This window comes from Cannabis sativa, chromosome 9 (genome assembly GCF_029168945.1).
Source record: "Cannabis sativa cultivar Pink pepper isolate KNU-18-1 chromosome 9, ASM2916894v1, whole genome shotgun sequence".
NCBI lineage: Eukaryota > Viridiplantae > Streptophyta > Magnoliopsida > Rosales > Cannabaceae > Cannabis > Cannabis sativa.
The window spans coordinates 18,462,146-18,483,575 of NC_083609.1; the positions used below are offsets into that span (position 1 = coordinate 18,462,146).

General features: G+C 28.8%; 1 protein-coding gene across 4 annotated transcripts; it reads left to right on the top strand.

Annotated features, from left to right (window-relative positions):
• Positions 1 to 4,458: 4,458 nt before the first annotated feature.
• Positions 4,459 to 18,556, top strand: LOC115722301 (2-dehydro-3-deoxyphosphooctonate aldolase). 4 transcript variants are annotated; one of them, XM_030651476.2, is made up of 14 exons: positions 4,464 to 4,630; positions 5,799 to 5,847; positions 5,944 to 6,041; positions 7,180 to 7,276; positions 7,727 to 7,792; positions 14,408 to 14,467; positions 14,614 to 14,688; positions 14,789 to 14,873; positions 15,131 to 15,189; positions 16,405 to 16,449; positions 17,071 to 17,169; positions 17,514 to 17,561; positions 17,675 to 17,722; positions 18,288 to 18,556. In XM_030651476.2, the coding sequence occupies exons 2-14, from the start codon at positions 5,806 to 5,808 to the stop codon at positions 18,342 to 18,344; spliced, it is 879 nt and encodes a 292-aa protein (XP_030507336.1). In that variant the 5' UTR covers positions 4,464 to 4,630; positions 5,799 to 5,805; the 3' UTR covers positions 18,345 to 18,556. The 4 variants fall into 4 exon arrangements, with proteins under 4 accessions (XP_060959832.1, XP_060959833.1, XP_030507336.1 ...); XM_030651477.2 differs by having other exon boundaries at positions 5,803 to 5,847; XM_061103849.1 differs by lacking the exon at positions 18,288 to 18,556 and having other exon boundaries at positions 4,459 to 4,630; positions 17,675 to 17,971.
• Positions 18,557 to 21,430: the final 2,874 nt, after the last annotated feature.

Sequence of the window (21,430 nt, forward strand, 5' to 3'; positions counted from 1 at the left end):
TAATTTTTATTGTATCACTTTCAAATAACATAGAAAAAAACTAGCATAAAATTTAGTATACGTGCCTCACATAATTTACGTGATTATTTATTGTTCTCTATTCTATATCTATATAAAGTGTGTCTATATAACTAAATTCTTGGTTTATGAGAAATTCATGGGTGTGACTTTTTATTTATATTTAATAAAATAATAAAATATTATTTATATATAATAAAATAATAAAATAAAAATAAAACAAATCCCATTTAAACTGATATTTGATATTTAAACTGATATTATTTATATATATATACAATATTATATATGGTTCTCATGTGATATTATTTAAACCATAAATTTACTATCCTATTTTGAATTTAATTAAAACCAATAAAATATATATACCTAATCTTGTTCTCATTTTTCTAATTTTTTTTTATTAAAGTTAATTATTTTAAATAAATAAAAATTCATAAAAAAATCTAATTTCTAAATTTTCTCTATTACTATACTATTTTGAATTTAATTAACAACAATAAAATATATGTACATATATTTTTCATTTTTTTAACATAATTTTTCTATATACATATATATTTATACAAAAAAAAAATAGAGATAAAAAATAGTAGTGAAGAGATCCAAAAAATTTCACATAAGCTTCAAACACACTCTAAAAAAAGTATCATTTATAATTCTATGTGTAACTAATTTATTTGTTTATTTGGATGATTTTAGTCTATATATCTCAAATTATACTTTTTAATTTTTATAATTCGGTTATAGCAAGTAAGAATATTTGGGTTAATGTAATTATAATAGTATATATATAGCTTTATTAGTTGAGCATGAATTGTCCATTTGATTTTGTTTTAAGTTTAGATTTTACAATTGTATTTGAATACTTAGCTATATATATCTGGATCTTGAGTTTATCGGGTTAATTTGTTGAAAATATATGTTTACTGATTTGCTCAAAACAAATATACATAAACACATATATTTTGTTGAATCCAAATATACATAAACACATATATTTTGTTGAATCTATCATGAAGTGCTATGAGATTGATGAGAGACTTCAAAAGAAGAATGATATTAAGATAAATTTGGAGATTCTTTATAATTTTATTATTACCGGCTCGAGTTAAGTGTCCATAGTAAGTGTGTAGCATTATTATTTTTTAAATATATTTCAAGCTAATCTCCATTCTCCTCTTCTCTTTCTGCAAATTTTAAATTTGATTTTTCACTATTGATTTTCAAATAACCCCACACACTAATTAAAATTAGTTTTTAAATCATTTTAAATTATATGATTATTTATTGAATCTTTCTCAATTAAATTATAGAACACCTATAATTAAAATTAGTTTTTAAATCATTTTAAATTATATGATTATTTATTGAATCTTTCTCAATTAAATTATAGAACACCTAACATAAAACTAAATATACGTGCCTTGCACGTAACTTTCTTCTAGTATCAATATATTAATATAAAGGAAAGCACAAAGAGTGTCTATGTGTCCTCTTATAATTTTTTCTTTCCATTTTTCCTATTTTTTAACACATTTTCCTATTTTGTTTGAAAACCAAATCATATGTGCAAACTAAAAGTCCCACATTGTTTAAAGATTATTTAGGTTTAATATCTATATGTTATAAATAATATTCTTACTACGTTACTTTCCTTTGTCTAATTTTTTTTTATGGGTGATTGATGAACTTAATGTTGCCCAATTTTTATGGGTGATTGATGAACTTAATGTTGCCCAAGAAATTGTAATTTTTTTTTAAAGTGAATGCAAAATACATATCAGATTATGTGTCCTCTTATAATTTTTTCTTTCCATTTTTTCTATTTTTTAACACATTTTCCTATTTTGTTTGAAAACCAAATCATATGTGCAAACTAAAAGTCCCACATTGTTTAAAGATTGTTTAGGTTTAATATCTGCAGGTTATAAATAATATTGTTACTACGTTACTTTTCTTTGACTAAATTTTTTTTATGGGTGATTGATGAACTTAATGTTGCCCAATAAGTTACAATTTTTTTTAAAGTGAATGCAAAATACATTTTTGTATTTTTCAATCTTTTTCAAGTTTAAAATGATTATAAAAAAATTAATTTAATTATTTTTTATATTAAAAATTATTTTCTTATAATTCTTTATTTTAATTTTATTTCAATAATTAAAACTACATTGATTTATTAATGTATAATATTTATTAGAATAATAAGACACTTTAAATATATATTTTTATATATACCTCCATATAAGACTATTGTAAATGTTAAACTTTTAAGTTATATATATTTTTCATCAAATATAAGTGAGTAATAGATATTATTTATTTACACATATTTTTACATTTTTCAATTTTTGCAAAATATTTAAAATAAAAAAATTAGTTTTTAACAAATAAATCAATATCTATATCTAATATCTATATATATATATATATCAATATATTAATATAAAGGAAAGCACAAAGAGTGTCTATGTGTCCTCTTTTAATTTTTTCTTTCCATTTTTCCTATTTTTTAACACATTTTCTTATTTTGTTTGAAAACCAAATCATATGTGCAAACTAAAAGTCCCACATTGTTTAAAGATTATTTAGGTTTAATATCTATATGTTATAAATAATATTCTTACTACGTTACTTTCCTTTGTCTAATTTTTTTTTTTATGGGTGATTGATGAACTTAATGTTGCCCAATTTTTATGGGTGATTGATGAACTTAATGTTGCCCAAGAAGTTGCAATTTTTTTTTAAAGTGAATGCAAAATACATATCAGATTATGTGTCCTCTTATAATTTTTTCTTTCCATTTTTTCCATTTCTTAACACATTTTCCTATTTTGTTTGAAAACCAAATCATATGTGCAAACTAAAAGTCCCACATTGTTTAAAGATTGTTTAGGTTTAATATCTGCAGGTTATAAATAATATTCTTACTACGTTACTTTTCTTTGTCTAAATTTTTTTTTATGGGTGATTGGTGAACTTAATGTTGCCCAATAAGTTACAATTTTTTTTTAAAGTGAATGCAAAATACATTTTTGTATTTTTTAATCTTTTTCAAGTTTAAAATGATTATAAAAAAATTAATTTAATTATTTTTTATATTAAAAATTATTTTCTTATAATTCTTTATTTTAATTTTATTTCAATAATTAAAACTATATTGATTTATTAATGTATAATATTTATTAGAATAATAAGACACTTTAAATATATATTTTTATATATACCTCTATACGAGACTATTGTAAATGTTAAACTTTTAAGTTATATATATTTTTCATCAAATATATGTAAGTGATAGATATTATTTATTTACACATATTTTTACATTTTTCAATTTTTGCAAAATATTTAAAATAAAAAAAATTAGTTTTTAACAAATAAATCAATATCTATAGATATAAATATAAAAGAAAGCACTAAAGAAAATGAGGTAACATTTGTCTATTTTATTTGAAAACCAAATCATATGTGCAAACTAAAAATCCCACATTGTTTAAAGATTGTTTAGGTTTAATATCTGAAGGTTATAAATAATATTCTTACTACGTTACTTTTCTTTGTCTAATTTTTTTTTATGGGTGATTGATGAACTTAATGTTGCCCAATAAGTTGCAATTTTTTTTAAAGTGAATGAAAAATACATTTTTGTATTTTCAATCTTTTTCAAGTTTAAAATGATTATAAAAAAAATTAATTTAATTATTTTTTATATTAAAAAATATTTTCTTATAATTCTTTATTTTAATTTTATTTCAATAATTAAAATTATATTGATTTATTAATATATAATATTTATTAGAATAATAAGACACTTTAAATATATATGTTTTATATATACCTCGATATGAGACTATTGTAAATGTTAAACTTTTAAGTTATATATATTTTTCATCAAATATATGTGAGTGATAGATATTATTTATTTACACATATTTTTACATTTTTCAATTTTTGCAAAATATTTAAAATAAAAAAAAATTAATTTTTAACAAATAAATCAATATCTATATCTATATATATAAATATAAAAGAAAGCACTAAAGAAAATGAGGTAACCTTTGTCACAAAATAAATCGATAATATTTGTCACAAAATTTTTACTTTTCTATATATTTTAAAATAGTAAACTATATTTTTAGTTTCAACACTATATTAGTTTGTTTATAATATACACGTTAAAATGTTATATTTTAAATTATATCACTTCATATAAATACAATATTTATATATAAAAATTATAAAAGTTAGGCAACACCGCGCGAAGCGCGGCTTACTTCCCTAGTATAAATATAAAGGAATGTTAAAACAATGACTATGTGGCAGCCTATATGAAGTTTATTTACCAATCTTTATTTTCTTAAGCTTCTTTATTGTAAATATTTAATTTGTTATATTTACTTTTTTACAAAAGTAACTTTACTATTTTTACCCCCAACAGAAACCCTAGAAATTAACGGAAACATATTCCACCAAGCTTTGAATTGCAGCCTCTTCTTGTTCTTCCACCACACACACAACGACAACGCTCGCGCTCTTCATAGCTCATCATCGTCGGCCACCGCGGACTTCACTCGCCGGCTCGGCCTTCCTCTTTTCGCTTCTCTCGGTAAATATCTCTAAGTCATGACATTCAGCCATAAATTTTCTTCAAGATGAACACAAATGAAAAATTGTCCGAACAACTTATGTCCCAATATTTATAAATTTGAACTTTCTGTAGCTTTGAATTGATAGGCGGGGAATTCAATTTTGATGCCATTTTTTGTTTGGCTATTTGTATTTTGATATTGATTGTAGTTGATATGTTTATATAATGTATCTGTGTGAAAAAAATGGTCACAGTTAGGGCAGCTGACGAAGCTGCTTTTTCAGTACTTTTATGGAAGTTTAGCGTTTCATGTTCATTGTCTAATTTTACTAAAAAAAATCAAGTCTTAATCTAATCTCCTTAATTGGGAGGTGAGAAGTGAGCTTCTTTCTTTTAACTCACTGGTGATATCCTTAATTGGATTTTGGACCCAAATTTGGGTTTCAGTCAGAAGTATGCTTCTCTATTGTGTCACAGTCTGAGGAGTGCCAAGGATTGTGCTTTTCATGGAGGAGTGGCAAAGCTCCCTTGAGCATTATTCAAGGTTGATGGCGGGGGTTTCTGATTTAAGGCAGATTTCCAGCTTATTATCTTTTGAACTGGAGAAATGAGGGTGATAGCCCTGTTTTTGTTATCCCAGGGTTCTAAGTTTTTAATCTGTTTGAGGATACAACTGTTGGGTGTGTGTAGGCTGTGGCTGTCTTTTTGTGGTTCTTCTGGTTTTGGGGAAGCATGCTAATTTTTTTTTCTCAAATTGCTAAGTTGTGGTTGTTTCTGCAATTGCTTTTAAAAAGGGGTGCTTGTTTGGTAGCTCACAATTCACAAATAACTACCTGTCTTTGTTTTCTTTAGGGGAATTTGTTTTCTTTAGTCTGATTTTACTAGTAAATATATAAATGTGTAAGAGTGTATACATAAGCAGTCCTCATTCACAGTTTACTGAGATTAATAAATGATACTTTAAATTTGCTTACGGTTAGGAGTTTGGATTGTTTGACCACGAAAATTTGCCCTTAAAAAGTAAAATGCTAGTGAAATGATAACTGGAAGGGTTTGGCTGCCAAAACTCTAAATTGTAAAGCATAAAAAAACTCTAAATTGTAAGGCATAAAGAAAAACAAAGTGTGACTTCTTTTTGTTCCTTATCTTTCTCTATTGTTCACTTACTGATCATTTTATCTTGCAGCCAGACCATGGATTCATCATCATCAGCACTGCTATACAGCCATCTCAAGGTTTTCTTATCTTCCGCTTACTGTTCTAAGCTTCACACTGCTTGCTTTAGTGGCTTCCCAGTGTGATCACTCTCTTGTCTATGTTGATTTTCTTAGGCTGCAGACCCCTTTTTCTTAATGGCTGGTCCAAATGTAATTGAATCTGAAGATCATATTATGCGAATGGCTGCTCACATAAAGGCGGTCGCCTCAAAGTATGCCCTGCCCTCATACATATGTAATTATATTATAAAAATATAGGTGTTGTAGGCATAATACATTTTGAAAAGGGCATTCACGCAATTTTCATTTTTTACTTTTGCTGCTGAAAAATTGTAGATATTGATCGAACATATTATTGTATGTATTCATTGTAGAGTAGATCTAGGTTAGTTGCTCCACTTTCGACCATTCTATTTTGTACGAACTTTACTGAAGAAGGTCAATTTTTTTGGATGTTTTCCACATAATTGCAGTGGTAAGAATGCTAAGTAAGCTTTATCGTGATTGGGGGTAGTGGCTTTTTGGTGGGTCTTATGTCTTGAAATCAAAGGAAGAAGAGGTTTTTTTTTTGAAGGGGTTGAAGAAAATGCAGATTTTTTATGGGAATGTGTTGGATACTGGGTGGCAATCTGACTATTTGAGAGTAAACAATTTACAAATGTTCCTTTCTTTCTCTGACACATATAGAGACTGGCATTTTTTCATGTAATCTTTGTTTTGAAACAAAACAACAGTACTTGAAGTAGAGGGAACATAATACAAGGAGTAGATTGGAGTATAGAAATCTTACTACCCAAACTCACAAAAACAGGAGATTAGAAACAAAGTTTTTCCTGGAAAGGAAAGTTGCCACTCTGTATTCAGAGAAGGAACATTTGTGAAAGTGCAAAAACAGGCTACAAAATACAGTCCCAATTCCGAACAAGATCGGAAAGAAAGATGTTTTTGAACTCTTTGACTTTGAAGAGCCACACAGTCACCCAGATCTTGATCTTTTCCTATTAAATCTCCACGGATTCCTCTTTATCATCAAATATTCTCTTATTTTTCTCCAGCACAAAGCCCACCATGTAGCCATGGTCACCACCTTCCAAAGCAGCTGCTTCCTTTCATCACCTTCTATATACAGACAAAATATATCTATTCATGTAGTCTTTCTTGTTTTATACATTTCTTCTATCTTTTCTTAGGAGGTTTTCCTAATTTTTCTTGTAATAATTTTGTATTAACACTAGCTGTGGTTCTGTTGAAGAAAGAAAAGTTGTGTTTGCATTTGTAGCTTAAGGATTTTGTTTCTTATTGCTTTTTTGTAAGTGTAAGTGTAAAAGTTGCCTAGTTTTGTTCTTGTAGAGTTGGGTTGCCCCTGGTCTTTAAGTCAAGCTTTGATAAAGCTAATCGAACATCATCAAAATCGTTTCGAGGTCCAGGCTTGAATGAAGGTTTAAAGGTGTGTTTAGTTCTCACTTTTATATCTCTTGCTGCATTGTCTCGTTCTTTTTAAGGCTTTGAGTCCTAATAACTTCTCCATTGCCATGTTTTATCCTTGGTAAATGATGTATTAAAAACAATGGGAATTTTAATATGTTCATTTCAAATTATTATGAAATTACTATTCTTTCAGTTTGGAATACTCTCATAAGAATATTTGCTAGTTAGAAAATTGACATTACAATTTGAAATTTGATGAAAGGTGGGTTTTATTAAGCAGTGGGTCTTTGGTTAGACTGATGTGTCCGTGTTCTTAATTTCTTTTTGGTGTAAAAGGGTTCAACATGCAAAATTCTTCTTCTTCTTCTAGCAAAAAGGGTAATATGTAACGGGTAAAGGAATATTTATCAAATTTTTGTGTGGACAAACCAAAATATCATTCATTCCTCATGATTTTTTTTGATGGCAGATCTTGGAGAAGGTTAAATTAGCATATGACTTACCTATAATTACTGATGTTCATGAAGCTTCTCAGGTGAGTTCTCTTAATTCTTTTTCTCTATACTACCTTGATTCATACACTCTTGTGCGTATTTGTAATTTCAAAATTGTTACTTTTTTCTTCACATGGAAAAGAATACAAAATACCTACTCATAAAATATTTACAATGAAAGTAAAAAGAAGAATTAGTAATCTAATTTCTAGGCTAACAAAATCTTGTAAAGTTGAATACAAAAGGGAAATCCTATATCGACATAAGATTACAAGAGGACAGCTAGTATTACGACCATATAAATATGCTAATTTAATTATTTGCAACTTTTCCACACAACCCACCTGTCAAGCTTGCTTGAAAATATTTTCCATAGCTAGCCTACTTGGAAGTCCCTTTGTAAGTTATTCTACCACTCGTTCATTATCAATCCACTCTTGCTTTTATTTGATAAAATGTCTGTCTATCAACATGTTTGGTTTTGTCATGAATGTGTGCCATAGAGATTGCTTCCTTTTTAATATACATACATTGTTGGGAATTATTAATCTTCAATTCTTCTAACAATCTTTTACTCCATAAGACCTGACAAATTCCATGAGCCATGATCCTAAGTTGAGCTTTTGAGCATCTCCTTACTAGTGCTGTGCCAACACTTTGATTTTTTTTTCTTTTTACATTGTCATGTAACCAAGTTACCTATAGCAAAACTGCAATGTCAATAACCGGAAGTCGATTATCTATTTGTCACATCATTTGCCCAATCTACATTAGTTTATATTTCTACTTTCAATTTTCCATTATTTTCGAACAACAAGCCTCTTCTAGGGGTAATCCTTAGTTATCTCAAAATTCTAAGAACATCAAATGTTCTTGTCTAGGAGATTGCATATATTTACTTATCGTACTACAAAACCTATATCTAGACGTGTGTGAGAGAGATATACAAGTGTTCTCACTAGTAGTTGATATTTGACTTTTTTATTACTTTTGGTTTAGCAGGTTGTACCTTTATCCTAGGATTTATAGGTGTCTTTGTAGCTTTGCAACCTAATAGACCTATTTCCCTAAGTCAATGTAGATTTTCTTTGTGAAATAGAGATTCCTTTTTGATCTCGCAAATTTCATACTGAGAAAGTACTTCAATGGCTCTAAATCTTTAATCCCAAACTTCTTCAATTTCTCTAGCTCAAGATTTTCATTATTTGTCAAGATTATATCATTAACATACACTAATAGAATAACAATCTTGCCTTCATGAGTGTTTGTGGTGCACGGTATGGTTTGCCTTGCCCTTGATTGTAACCATAGCTCTTTAAAACCTTTCCCACGCTTACCATAACTCTTCACAACCTTTCCAAAGCACTCAAACCAAGCTTTGGGAGATTGTTCGAGTCCATATAAAGGCTTTTCCATTATATGTATTTTACTTGTATATAGTTAAATAGTTTTTTTAATCTTGGGAGGTAACTCCATAAAAACTATTCTTTTTTATTTTTTCAAGGTCTCAATTTAAGAAAGCATTATTTACGTCTAATTGGTGCAATGACCAAGTAAGATGAAATATAGGTAAATTACAATTCAAATTGAGTTCATCTTGGCTATTGGTACAAAAGTCTCTTGGTTATCAATCCCATAGGTTTGTGTAAACCCTTTTGCTACAATCCTTGCTTTGTATCTTTCTACATTGCTATCAGCTTTGCATTTGATGGTAATTACCCGATTGCAGCCCATAGTTTTCTTCTCCTTAGGTAAATCAACTACTTCCCAGATGCCATTGTTTCTTAGAGCTTTCATCTCTTCTAGAATGGCTAATTGGTTCTTTTTGAATGTTTTGTGTCACAAATACAAATTTTTGATGTAAATGACTTATAATACAACTAGAGAACGGAACCGCGCTTCGCGCGGTTTTTAAACTTATATATATATGATGATTCATGTTATTATAGAAACCGCTAATTAAAATGATATTTATATTTATTCACTAAATATTTATTATAAATTGATAAATATGTAGCAGTGCGTAAAACTATCAAAAAATTATTCACTAAATATATGATTAATTATATAGTGCAATATTATAATTTGTTAAAAAAAATAATGTAATATAATATTCATAATATAAATTTATCTTATTTTCTGTTTTTATAATATTCTCTATTGATAATATATGTATCAATTTTATATTTTACATTTTATTATATTATTAAGTTATTATTAATAATTAAAATATATATACTTAAATAATAATTAATTTTAGGTCAAATTTATATAATCAATAATTATTTTCACTTTGTATAATTTATATAATTAAGAACTATTTATATTATTAGATATACTACATTGATGTGATTAAATTGTATAAAAAATTTCTATAGTTAATTTTTCATTTTCTTTGCTATCAAATTTTTGGTTTTATTTAAATTTTACAAATAATTAATAACAATTTTTAGAATAACACTATATAAACTTTTTTTACTAAATTTGTTTAGTAAGAAAGAAGATACATATACTTTACATAAAATATATAGAGAGGATATGTGAATGTATCATTATAAAAGTGTACAAGTAAAACTTAAAATTTAATAAATTTTTATAAATACTTAAAATTTAATAAATTTTTATAAATACTTAAACTTAAATCAATTTTTGTTGGCCCTTCTTCAACAATGAAAAACAAAATAATATATTATTATTATATTATTTAATAAATAATACGAAATAGAAAAATACAATTAACAAATATGTATACATAAATATAATATTATTAATAATAACAACAACAACAACAATAATGGTATCTATTTCTATTTATTCTCTTATAGCATTGAGTTACTTCTATTATAATTAATTTTTTTAACGGTTGGTTCTTTATATTTTTTTTTCGAAAACAATTTTTTTTTTCAAAAATGAAAAGTCACTAAATTTCTTTAATTAAATAATACTAAAAATTTCTTTGAATTTTATGAATGATATAAACTTATATATATCATCTATTATAATGAACAATTTTTTTAGATATAACTAATTAATGATTTTTTTAGACGTGATGCAATTTGTAAATTTACTCAAAATCAAAATCATGTGTGTATTAGTATATGTATAGATCACATAATATTAATAATCGCTTTTAATGTGTACAAAAATAAATAAATAAATACACTTAAATAAAAAGAAAACCAATAGTCATATAATAGATCCTTAACAAAGGAAAGTGAGATGTCACATCATCAAGCTTAACAACATAATTATAAAATTATTTATTAATTATAAAATTTTGAATCATTTAGTATATATATAATAACTAATTATTTATAATAATGGATAATATATTAATACTATTATTTATATAAATTTAGTTTAAGATATAACTAATTAGAAATTAAATAAAAGTGGAATAAATATATAAAAATTATTATCTAAAATCGAAACAAAATTTACCTACACTATATAAATATATGGATAGATATGTATATATAAGCGAATAATCTATATATTTATATAATCCTTTTGTTAGGAGTGATGACATGGCATGTTATACTTCTTAGTTTCAATATTATCTTTTTTCTCCTTTTTTTAAATTTTTATTCTATATTTTTTAGTGTTAACTCACAGAAATGGAGAGTTACGTATTTATTAATATTTTTTTTCAGTTTTAATATATTATAATAATGATCTTTGGTTGCAATAAATATTTATACGTAGAAAAGAAAGACTTTTCAATTTTTACACGGTACAAAATTGTTAGCATTAATAATCAAATAAAAACATTTTTATTAAATTGATAGTAACTCCCATTAATGTATTAATTAATTACAATTACACTCTCAAAATATAGACATATAAGAAAAGACCTTTCATTTTTTGTAAATAGTTTAGAGTAATTATAAAATGAGAAGAAAAAGAAAATACCAACAATGAGAAAAGCATCACTAAGAAAACAATGCACTAAGAATTTCCTCATGATCACATGAAGCCCTAAAGTGTCATTCTCTTAAACAAGTCAGTCTACTATCTCATACATGCATAACTCTTTATTTTGTTCTCTTCGGTATCAATTTTACTTCTTATATAAATATATATATGTATGTATGTTTTTTTTTTATAGATATTGTTTTAAAATATTTTATTTTAAAGATCGACCAAATTATATAATATTCTTAGTTTAATTCAAATGTCCTATATGTGTGAATTATTTGGCTACAGATAATGGATAAGGAACAATAATTTTGAGTAATATTAAATAGATGAATTAGAAGAAAACTCCATCTATTTACTTTTCTAAGGTACTATCATATATGTAAAAAAAAATATGTAAGGAATTTTGAATTGGTGGATTTTTTATTTGATGTGAAAGTACTATTTTAGTATTTTTTTTTTCATATATGGATTTGGGTGTTAAAAATATATTATTTTTTTTATTTTATATATAAATACGTTTATTAAAAGTGAAATTTTTATGTGTCAAAAATTTTTATTTTATATATAAATACGTTTATTAAAAGTGAAATTTTTATGTGTCAAAAATTTAAATAGTAAATATATTCATATATGAAAAAAAAAATACTAAAATAGTACTTTCACATCAAATAAAAAATCCACCAATTCAAAATTCCTTACATTTTTTTTTTTTACATATATGATAGTACCTTAGAAAAGTAAATAGATGGAGTTTTCTTCTAATTCATCTATTTAATATTACTCAAAATTATTGTTCCTTATCCATTATCTGTAGCCAAATAATTCACACATATAGGACATTTGAATTAAACTAAGAATATTATATAATTTGGTCGATCTTTAAAATAAAATATTTTAAAACAATATCTATAAAAAAAAAAACATACATACATATATATAATTATATAAGAAGTAAAATTGATACCGAAGAGAACAAAATAAAGAGTTATGCATGTATGAGATAGTAGACTGACTTGTTTTAGAGAATGACACTTTAGGGCTTCATGTGATCATGAGGAAATTCTTAGTGCATTGTTTTCTTAGTGATGCTTTTCTCATTGTTGGTATTTTCTTTTTCTTCTCATTTTATAATTACTCTAAACTATTTACAAAAAATGAAAGGTCTTTTCTTATATGTCTATATTTTGAGAGTGTAATTGTAATTAATTAATACATTAATGGGAGTTACTATCAATTTAATAAAAATGTTTTTATTTGATTATTAATGCTAACAATTTTGTACCGTGTAAAAATTGAAAAGTCTTTCTTTTCTACGTATAAATATTTATTGCAACCAAAGATCATTATTATAATATATTAAAACTGAAAAAAAATATTAATAAATACGTAACTCTCCATTTTTGTGAGTTAACACTAAAAAATATAGAATAAAAATTTAAAAAAAGGAGAAAAAAGATAATATTGAAACTAAGAAGTATAACATGCCATGTCATCACTCCTAACAAAAGGATTATATAAATATATAGATAGATAGATAGGATGACCTTTAGAAGTCCTATTTCCTTTTCTAAGGGCAATAGGAATATTAAGATCTGAAAAATCAAGTGTAGGAGTGATATTCTTTTTTTTTTTTTCGGAGTAACCATCTTATGGAATGATGATTGATCATTCTCTGGAATAGTAGGATGAACAACTCCACTATTTGGATTTATCCTTTGCTAGTTAATCACGGAGCTTGGAGAATATCGATGTTTAGGTGGTGCAGCCTTGAAAAACTTAAATACTCACGAGAACCTACTTTTACAAAAATCCTTTTCTACACAACTCTTTGATAGGCGATTCTCCAACTCAGTTCTTGAATAAATCTGAGAATGGTATCTATATTGATATTAGACTAAATTCTGTGCAAAAGGTTTCAAGCTATTTGAGATGCTTGATGTCTCCCCGAATTCTAGACCCAATTACTGACAGATTATTCTTTGATGCCTAACAACTGAACTAGACTAAGTATTTTTTACAGTATCAGAATCAGGGACTACCATGACAGTTCTTAAAAATAAGACACTTCAGCCACAAAAACAGATAAGACTCTTAATTAGCATTAGCCTTAGGCAACCTGGCATGAGTCACCCTAATAGGGGGTCTAACACTCACCTAACAGGTGTTATGTGCAAACATAATATTGAATTCAGTGACCATATCTTTGTACATTGCCCATTCATTGGGGCAATATGGTCAAGAATGTTTTCAGGGGTTAGGCATGTTGGTTACCAGAATATTTTGTCTCGTGGATGAACAGATGTAATAGGTAGTTTCAAGGGTACTTTTGGGAGAAGGAGAAAAGATAATGTGGAATGTTTCTGTTCTGGCCTTTTTTCGGCTCCTATGTTTTGAAAGAAACAATAAGATATTTCATCCATTTGTGTTAGAATTACATATTAGGTGTCTATTTTGGTTGGGTCTTTAAACCTATAGAGTTTAAAGCTTTTTTATTTTCAGTGCTAAATAATGATTGCCACCTTTGGTTGTTAGGTTGAATTGTCAACTTTTATGTTAATATACAATCTAATACATCTCATGAAAAATGATAATTTCTTCATCAGTTTCCAATTATCAAAGAATTTTCTTAATCATATTTCTTAATTAAATGCAGCTTCCAAATAACACAGCAAGGAAAGTTTGGACATGACATGACCTTCATGAACTGATTATGACACTTTATTTTCTTTATCTAGTGTGAAGCAGTTGGCAAAGTTGCAGATATTATTCAAATTCCTGCATTTCTGTGTCGTCAGGTAAAAAACAGTAGTCTTTTTGTTTGCGTACCTCCATATGCATGTTTTCTATCCTTTGTTTTTGCACTTACATTTTATGAAGGGTGCTTTAGTTATTTACTAGCAATGCCATTTTATCTCATGTTTCACATCTCCTGTTTGAACAGACAGATCTTCTAGTTGCAGCAGCCAAGACTGGGAAAATTATCAATGTCAAGAAGGGCCAGTTTTGTGCTCCTTCGGCAAGTGATCTTTTCTCACATTCTTTTGTATTTTTTTGATGGTTCATTGGTTTTTTTGCTTCTATCGGTAATGATTAATCGAATGTTTTGATTTTCTTAGGTCATGGAAAATAGTGTTGAAAAGATTAGGCTGGCTGGTAATTCAAATGTGATGGTCTGTGAGAGGGGAACTATGTTTGGATACAGTAAGCAATAAGTGGTCCATGTCTCTTGTATTTTAATTTATTTGACTTAGACCTTTTATTATGTTAAAGATATACTAGTAGTCTACAAAGGATTATTGACAAAGATATTAGAATATGCATTTTTTCTTTTCTCTTTGGCATGCATGAATGTTCTTGTGCATGTCCACTATAAATTGTCATTTTTCAACTTTAAATCAAAAACAAATGTTCTTGTGCATGTCCCCATGCACTGACAATACATATGCATTTGATGCCAGATGATTTGATTGTTGATCCACGCAACCTGGAGTGGATGAGAGAAGCTAATTGTCCTGTTGTAAGTAATGTTTTTCCTGCATTATTTCATGTTTATCATGTCATTGTTATTATTATTATTATTATAAATTTTGAAGCAAAACATCCTTGTTTTAAATTATTGATAATGAGAAATTACAGTGCATGGGGGTGGTAAGAACACCCATCAGTATCACAAACCAACCATGATCCGAACTAAAACAAAGCCTAAACAAGAATAAAATTACACAATAGAGAATCTCTGAATAAACTAGAGAATGCAACATCATTAAAAACTTTACATTATACAACCAGATGCCTGCCCGTAATCCGATTTTATCCCAAAGACTATCTATATCGTTTGATCGTCCATCAAAAGATTTTTTGTTTCTTTCCAACCAAACCCCCCCAAAAAATAAATGAAACACTCATAGGCCACATAAGCTTTTTTGTCTTGCCTTCTCTACATAGAACCTCAATGTCTCTTCACTCTGAGGACTACCCCAGCTCTAATTTAATTCATTTAGCAATCTGTACTACAGTTTCTGCAAAAACTCTCAATGTTCTGAGTTTGATTATTGTTACTATTATCATTGCTGCTTTGTATTTTGTTTAAATATATGCTAAGTTTAATGTGGGATGGAGGCAGTGCGGAATAAGCTCTTATTATAACAATATATATTTAATGAATTTAAGTATATTTAAAATAATCATTTAATTAGAACTTTTGTCCTGTTAATGAATTTAAACTTGAAGAGAAATTCCTATACGAATTGACATGTAATACTAATGATGTTATAGATGTAGAGAGTTACCTAGGGGCTTCAAACGCTTTCACTGTTCCAATATTTCTATGGTTCTCTCCTTTATACATTTACGAGAGCCCCTAAAGGATACTCTATTAATTGATATCCTTACTTTGAATTGATCAGATCTCTTAGTAAAAATGATACCACCTAAATGAAAAAAAGTGTACTCCTATGACTTGAAATGCTTCAACCTAGATTGGTTGCCTTGGGGATTCTGCTTTTGCATAATTTATTTTGTACTCTCTTTCATTTACATTGTACTGTCTGTGCTTACATCTCTTTTACTTATATTCTGTCTTTATTTACCTTTGCTCTGGCCTCCACATTTAAGAAGATGCTCTATCAATAGTTAGAACTTATAAATTTATTGTGATTATCTTCACATATAATTCTGTCAATACTGTTTTAGGTGGATGATCAAATCATCTGATTTAACACCTTTGTTGTAGGTTGCTGATGTTACACATTCACTGCAACAGCCTGCTGGGAAAAAGGTGCTACTTGCTCCCATGTTTTATACTTGTGTGAACAATAGTTTTGTCCTGTGTTTGAAACCATTGTATTTTTTGTATAGTTTATTTGTTTTGCATTCCTTAAAATTTTCAAGATAATACTGATCTCTGTAGAACTCTTTCCATAATAGCCCTGTTATTTATTGTTTTTCCACATTCCTCATGATATTCTCTCTGTTGCATTTGACGTCTTAAGTGGGTCTTATCTTAAGTAGCACGGTAAATCACTCAAAAGATTTTTTATCAGTTAAAAAAGAAGAGACCATTAGGAAAATGCCAGTACGGATAACTTCATAGAAATGTATGTACATAATTTTCATTAACCTGTAAATTTTAGTTTTGCTTTTTTACATTTCCACCATTTTGTCTAAGAAGTATTATAATGAGTTCCACTCACATGTGCTTATGTAGATCCTTTTTTTGTTATGTCAAAATTTCTTGTTCTTGCATGATTAACTTATTTGATATGATTGTGTAACATGATAATTTAAATCTTAGAACATGGTTGTAGGGTGCTTAGAACTTTTTCCTTTCTGCTTTTGTCATTGTTTTCTTTTGGTTTTCAAACCTCTCTTCATGTTGTTGATCGATATACTATTTTAGTTGGATGGTGGAGGTGTTGCAAGCGGTGGTCTTCGTGAATTGATACCATGTATTGCAAGGACAGCCGTTGCTGTTGGTGTTGATGGAATTTTCATGGAGGTACAAAGAATCTGTTGAAAGCTTATCTTTTTAAGATTTTATGCTTCCTTGTGTGTGCAAATCTGTATAGAAAATAGGGGTGTTTGTGTACGTGTGTATGAGCTGACTTATTCAAGTATTGTTAACAACGTTTTTACAGCAATAGGACTTTGTTAAAAAAAATTAGTAGTAATTGTTATTATATGTTTTGCTAGAATGAAAGTGTTTCTTGATTCCCTGGCTTTCTTTGTGTAGTAGTTTTTTCTTAGCATTTATGTATAGTTAGCGTACAGAGAATTGTGTTCATCGGAAACTATGAGCCAGAGGTTTTTCGTACATCAACTAATGAGTTCAACTTGACTTAGGTGCATGACGATCCTTTGAATGCGCCCGTTGATGGTCCAACTCAATGGGTAGGTTTATTTTGTGTGTATATAAAGGCATGTTTTTATGGGAATATCTGTGTTTTTTTTTCTAAGTAAACTGATTTCTATTTTCTGATTTTGACAAAAAAAAAAAAAAATAGCCATTGCGCCATTTGGAGGAACTTCTTCGAGAGCTTGTGGCAATTGCAGTAAGTTCATTGCTTTACTTAATATTTGGATTGGTTTGCGTCTTGGAGTGTGTCAAATTGTTGTTAGTCTATAACTGGAAGTGGTGCACTTTTAATTCATATGGAATCAAGTGTAACTATAAACGTTGTAAACACCAAAAGATTTATAGTAACTTTCTCGATGAGGTATATTCTTGAGATTTTTTAACCATAAGTGTAACTTATTAAGAAATCTTTCACTCCCATATCATGAGAAATGGTCTTCTAAGTTAGTTCAGAAACTTGTCAGCAGGTCTTCGTGGATGATTATGCTAATGATCTAAATAATTTTTGGTTAGTATTGCAATATTATTTTTACATAACGAAAACGGTAAATGGATTTTGTTAAGTTCAATAAAACAACAGTTGATAAAATGGAGATATTGTTGGTATATTAGAGTATAATAAAATATATTTAATTTCCTTGATTACCTTCAAACAAGAATATTGAAGAAACCAACAAGAGAATGACCTTGATAGTTGGACTTTGGTATTTTTACAGTTGAATCATATTTGACTTGATATTATTGTCTTTGTTTACTTACAGAGGGTGAGCAAGGGGAAGCAACCATTCAATATTGATCTTACACCATATCGTGATTGAAGATTTTAACGAGTCCACTTTAACTTTTAAGAAAATAAACCTACTGTTAAATTATTGCTCATGTCATGTTTTGCATTTACATGCATTGAAATTGAATAATGAATATTGGAGGATTTTTTTTATAGGGCCTCTGAAAAAGACCCCATCAGTAGGGTCTTTAATAGCCTATGAGCAGTTGACACTTTATTTAATGAAATTGTGTTTTGTTTGGACTAGAAAGACCGGATTATTCGGCATCTTTATTTTAATATTATTTCTGTTTTTTGGGTAGTTTTTTCAAATGATTAGGTCAGGGTTTTCTGTATTCTAATGAACACTTCGTATGGTACGCTGTATAAGGATCATATTGTATTAAATAATAAATAACACTATGTTTGGATAAAATAATGTATTGTATTAATTATTATGAACAAATTTTTTAATACATAATAAATGGTCCGTATTAGCTTGTATTATAATATTTACAAAGGATTTGGGGTTAACACTAATCTGACCCGGACCTGGGACCTTGGACCGGTGGACCCGGACCCGACCTGGATTCGGACCCTAGACCTGGGACCCGACCCCGACCCGAACTTGGACCCGAACCCAGACTAGAACTCGGACTCGGGACCCGAACCCAAACCTCGGACCTCGACCTAGGACTCGAACCCAGACTGGGGACCCGGACCCGGTCCCAAATCCAGAACTCGAACCCAGTCCTGGGACCCCGACCTGGACCCGAAACCCAGACCCAGACCCTAGACCTGGACTCGAACCCCGAACTCGGACCCGAACCCCGGACTCGGACCCCGGACCCCAAACCTAGACTCGGACCCCAGACCCGGACCCAGAACTGGACCCAAATTCGGGACCCAAATCCCGACTCGGACCCAGACAGGACCCGGACTCGGGACCCAGACCCGTAGTTGGTGTTGGGATCGAGTGCATTAAAAATATATTATAACTTTACACAATCAATTAATACAAGTCAATATTAAACATTGTATTGTATTAAATAATACTAATACAATACAATACTGTTGTCGAGCGAAATTCGCAACACCAAATGTATGTGATATTATTAATGACAAGAAGAAAATTATTTGAAGTACAATTGCGAGTATTCAACCTAGAATGGCGAGTACTCGAACTGGGAATATGAAATGCTTAACAGAAAACTGGAAATAACAATAAGACAGAGGATTATAGTGGTTCAGTCAGATCACGGTCTGCTTAGTCCACTATAGCAAGAGTTTCGTAGGTCTCATTTCACGGTGGATCACCCCTTTATATACAAAGCAGGTGTCCAATTAGTTATACAAAGATTGCATTCATTGTCAATCCGTTTTTACACATTGAATTACAATAACTAAACTAAATAACGTTAACATCAATAAATGAATAGCAGTTACTAAATTCAGCAACGTATGCGCCCTTTTAACATGCGAGTTGACTGTTCATATTCTAGTGTTAAACTCGCAGGCCTAACACTTAATTACGCTTAGGATGTCTGCGTTCATAGGTAGTCGCCTTTGTGGACATCGCATGACAAGCTGACAGAACCTAGACATGCGAGTCTATATCGGTTTATCAAGGCTGTAGGGTCATTGGGACCAACTCGTATGATAGAGAGTCGGTCTCTATGTTTATGCAAGAACATGGAGAGGATACTCGCACATAGTTCGATACATGCGAGTTACTCTCTTGTCCCGCATAATACGAGTTATAATCATGCGATCAGACTTTTGGTCATGCTCGCTGTATCTCGCTGACTCTATCTTGAGCGAGGTTTAAAACTTCGAGGAGTCTCTTGCAGACGACTCAGCTTTCATTGGAAAACTGAGTACACGTGTCCTCTAAACAAGAGTATGGTCTCGAGTTTCTAGGTGAGAGAAATCTCACTATAACAAATACAACATAGGGGTGTTCATAAAATAGCCGATCCAATCCAATCCGCACGATCCAATCCAATCCAATACGCAAAGTGCGGATATCCGCACTTTTGTGTGGATTGGAAAATTTAAAATCCATACTTGTGCGAATTGGATGTTGATTGCCATGTAAAAGTAACCGATTCAATCCAATCCACACATCTTTATAACAAAATTAAAAAATTATATACACAAATAATATTTTAATGTAAAGAAAATAGTAATTTAAAAGTTTAATACATATAATACAATTATATTGCAGAACTTAATAGATAAAATGTATATTCTATTCTTATATATTTTTTTTCAACATACAATTTACAATAAAATTAAATATTTTTTTATATATACAATTTTTTCTTCCTTTGAATTTGTTATTTGTTATTTTATTTATTAAATGTGTTGTTGGAGACATAAAATAACTATAGCTTGTTTTATTTTGTTGATAGTTATGTGAAAAAAAAATATTTTTTCATAAATATTAAATAATTTAATATTAAAAAGTAACCAATCCAAAGTAACTGATCCAATCCGTACTTTTGCGGGTTGGATTGGATTGCATTTGAGCTATTGTGCGGATTGGATTAGATCCAAAAAATGGAATCCGCACTTAGTGCGGATTGGATGTTGTTTGACCAAAAAAGTACGGATTGGATCGGATGAACAGCCCTAATACAACACAATCCAACACAATACAATACATTACAATACGGCGTACCAAACGAGCCATCATTAAACAGTTTATACTTATAAGCATCATTTATTCATTCAAAACCAGTCCCAAAACTCAAAACTATTTCAAAACCCAGTTGTCAAATTCAAAAGATTATCGAACTGTAATTTATTTTTAATCTAGCTACCAAACTCAAAAAAATTCCCAAACCCAACTCTTAAGCTCAAAATAAATAAACAAATGAGAGGAAATTACACATAATATGAAATTTTTAGTTTGACCAATTTATATGGTATTTTTTTTTGTTTTTAGGTCTTTTAATGGTATTTGATATGCTATATATATGTAAATTAGGTTTTAATATCACATATTTAATGTTTTTTTATTTGTTTAGGTAGTTTTATTTGTCATTGATGCCGGAAAAATTGTCGGAGTTTGCTGTTAGTACTGGAAAAATTACCAGAGTGGCTGCCGGTACCAGAAAAGTCGTCGGAGTTGCT

Coding starts and splice junctions, on each gene's coding strand:
- LOC115722301 (XM_061103849.1), top strand. CDS start 5,806: ATGGATTCATCATCATCAGCACTGCTATACAGCCATCTCAAG. Junction 14,874..15,130: donor GGGAACTATGTTTGGATACA/GTAAGCAATAAG, acceptor ATTTGATGCCAG/ATGATTTGATTGTTGATCCA. Junction 17,562..17,674: donor TTGATGGTCCAACTCAATGG/GTAGGTTTATTT, acceptor AAAAAAAAATAG/CCATTGCGCCATTTGGAGGA.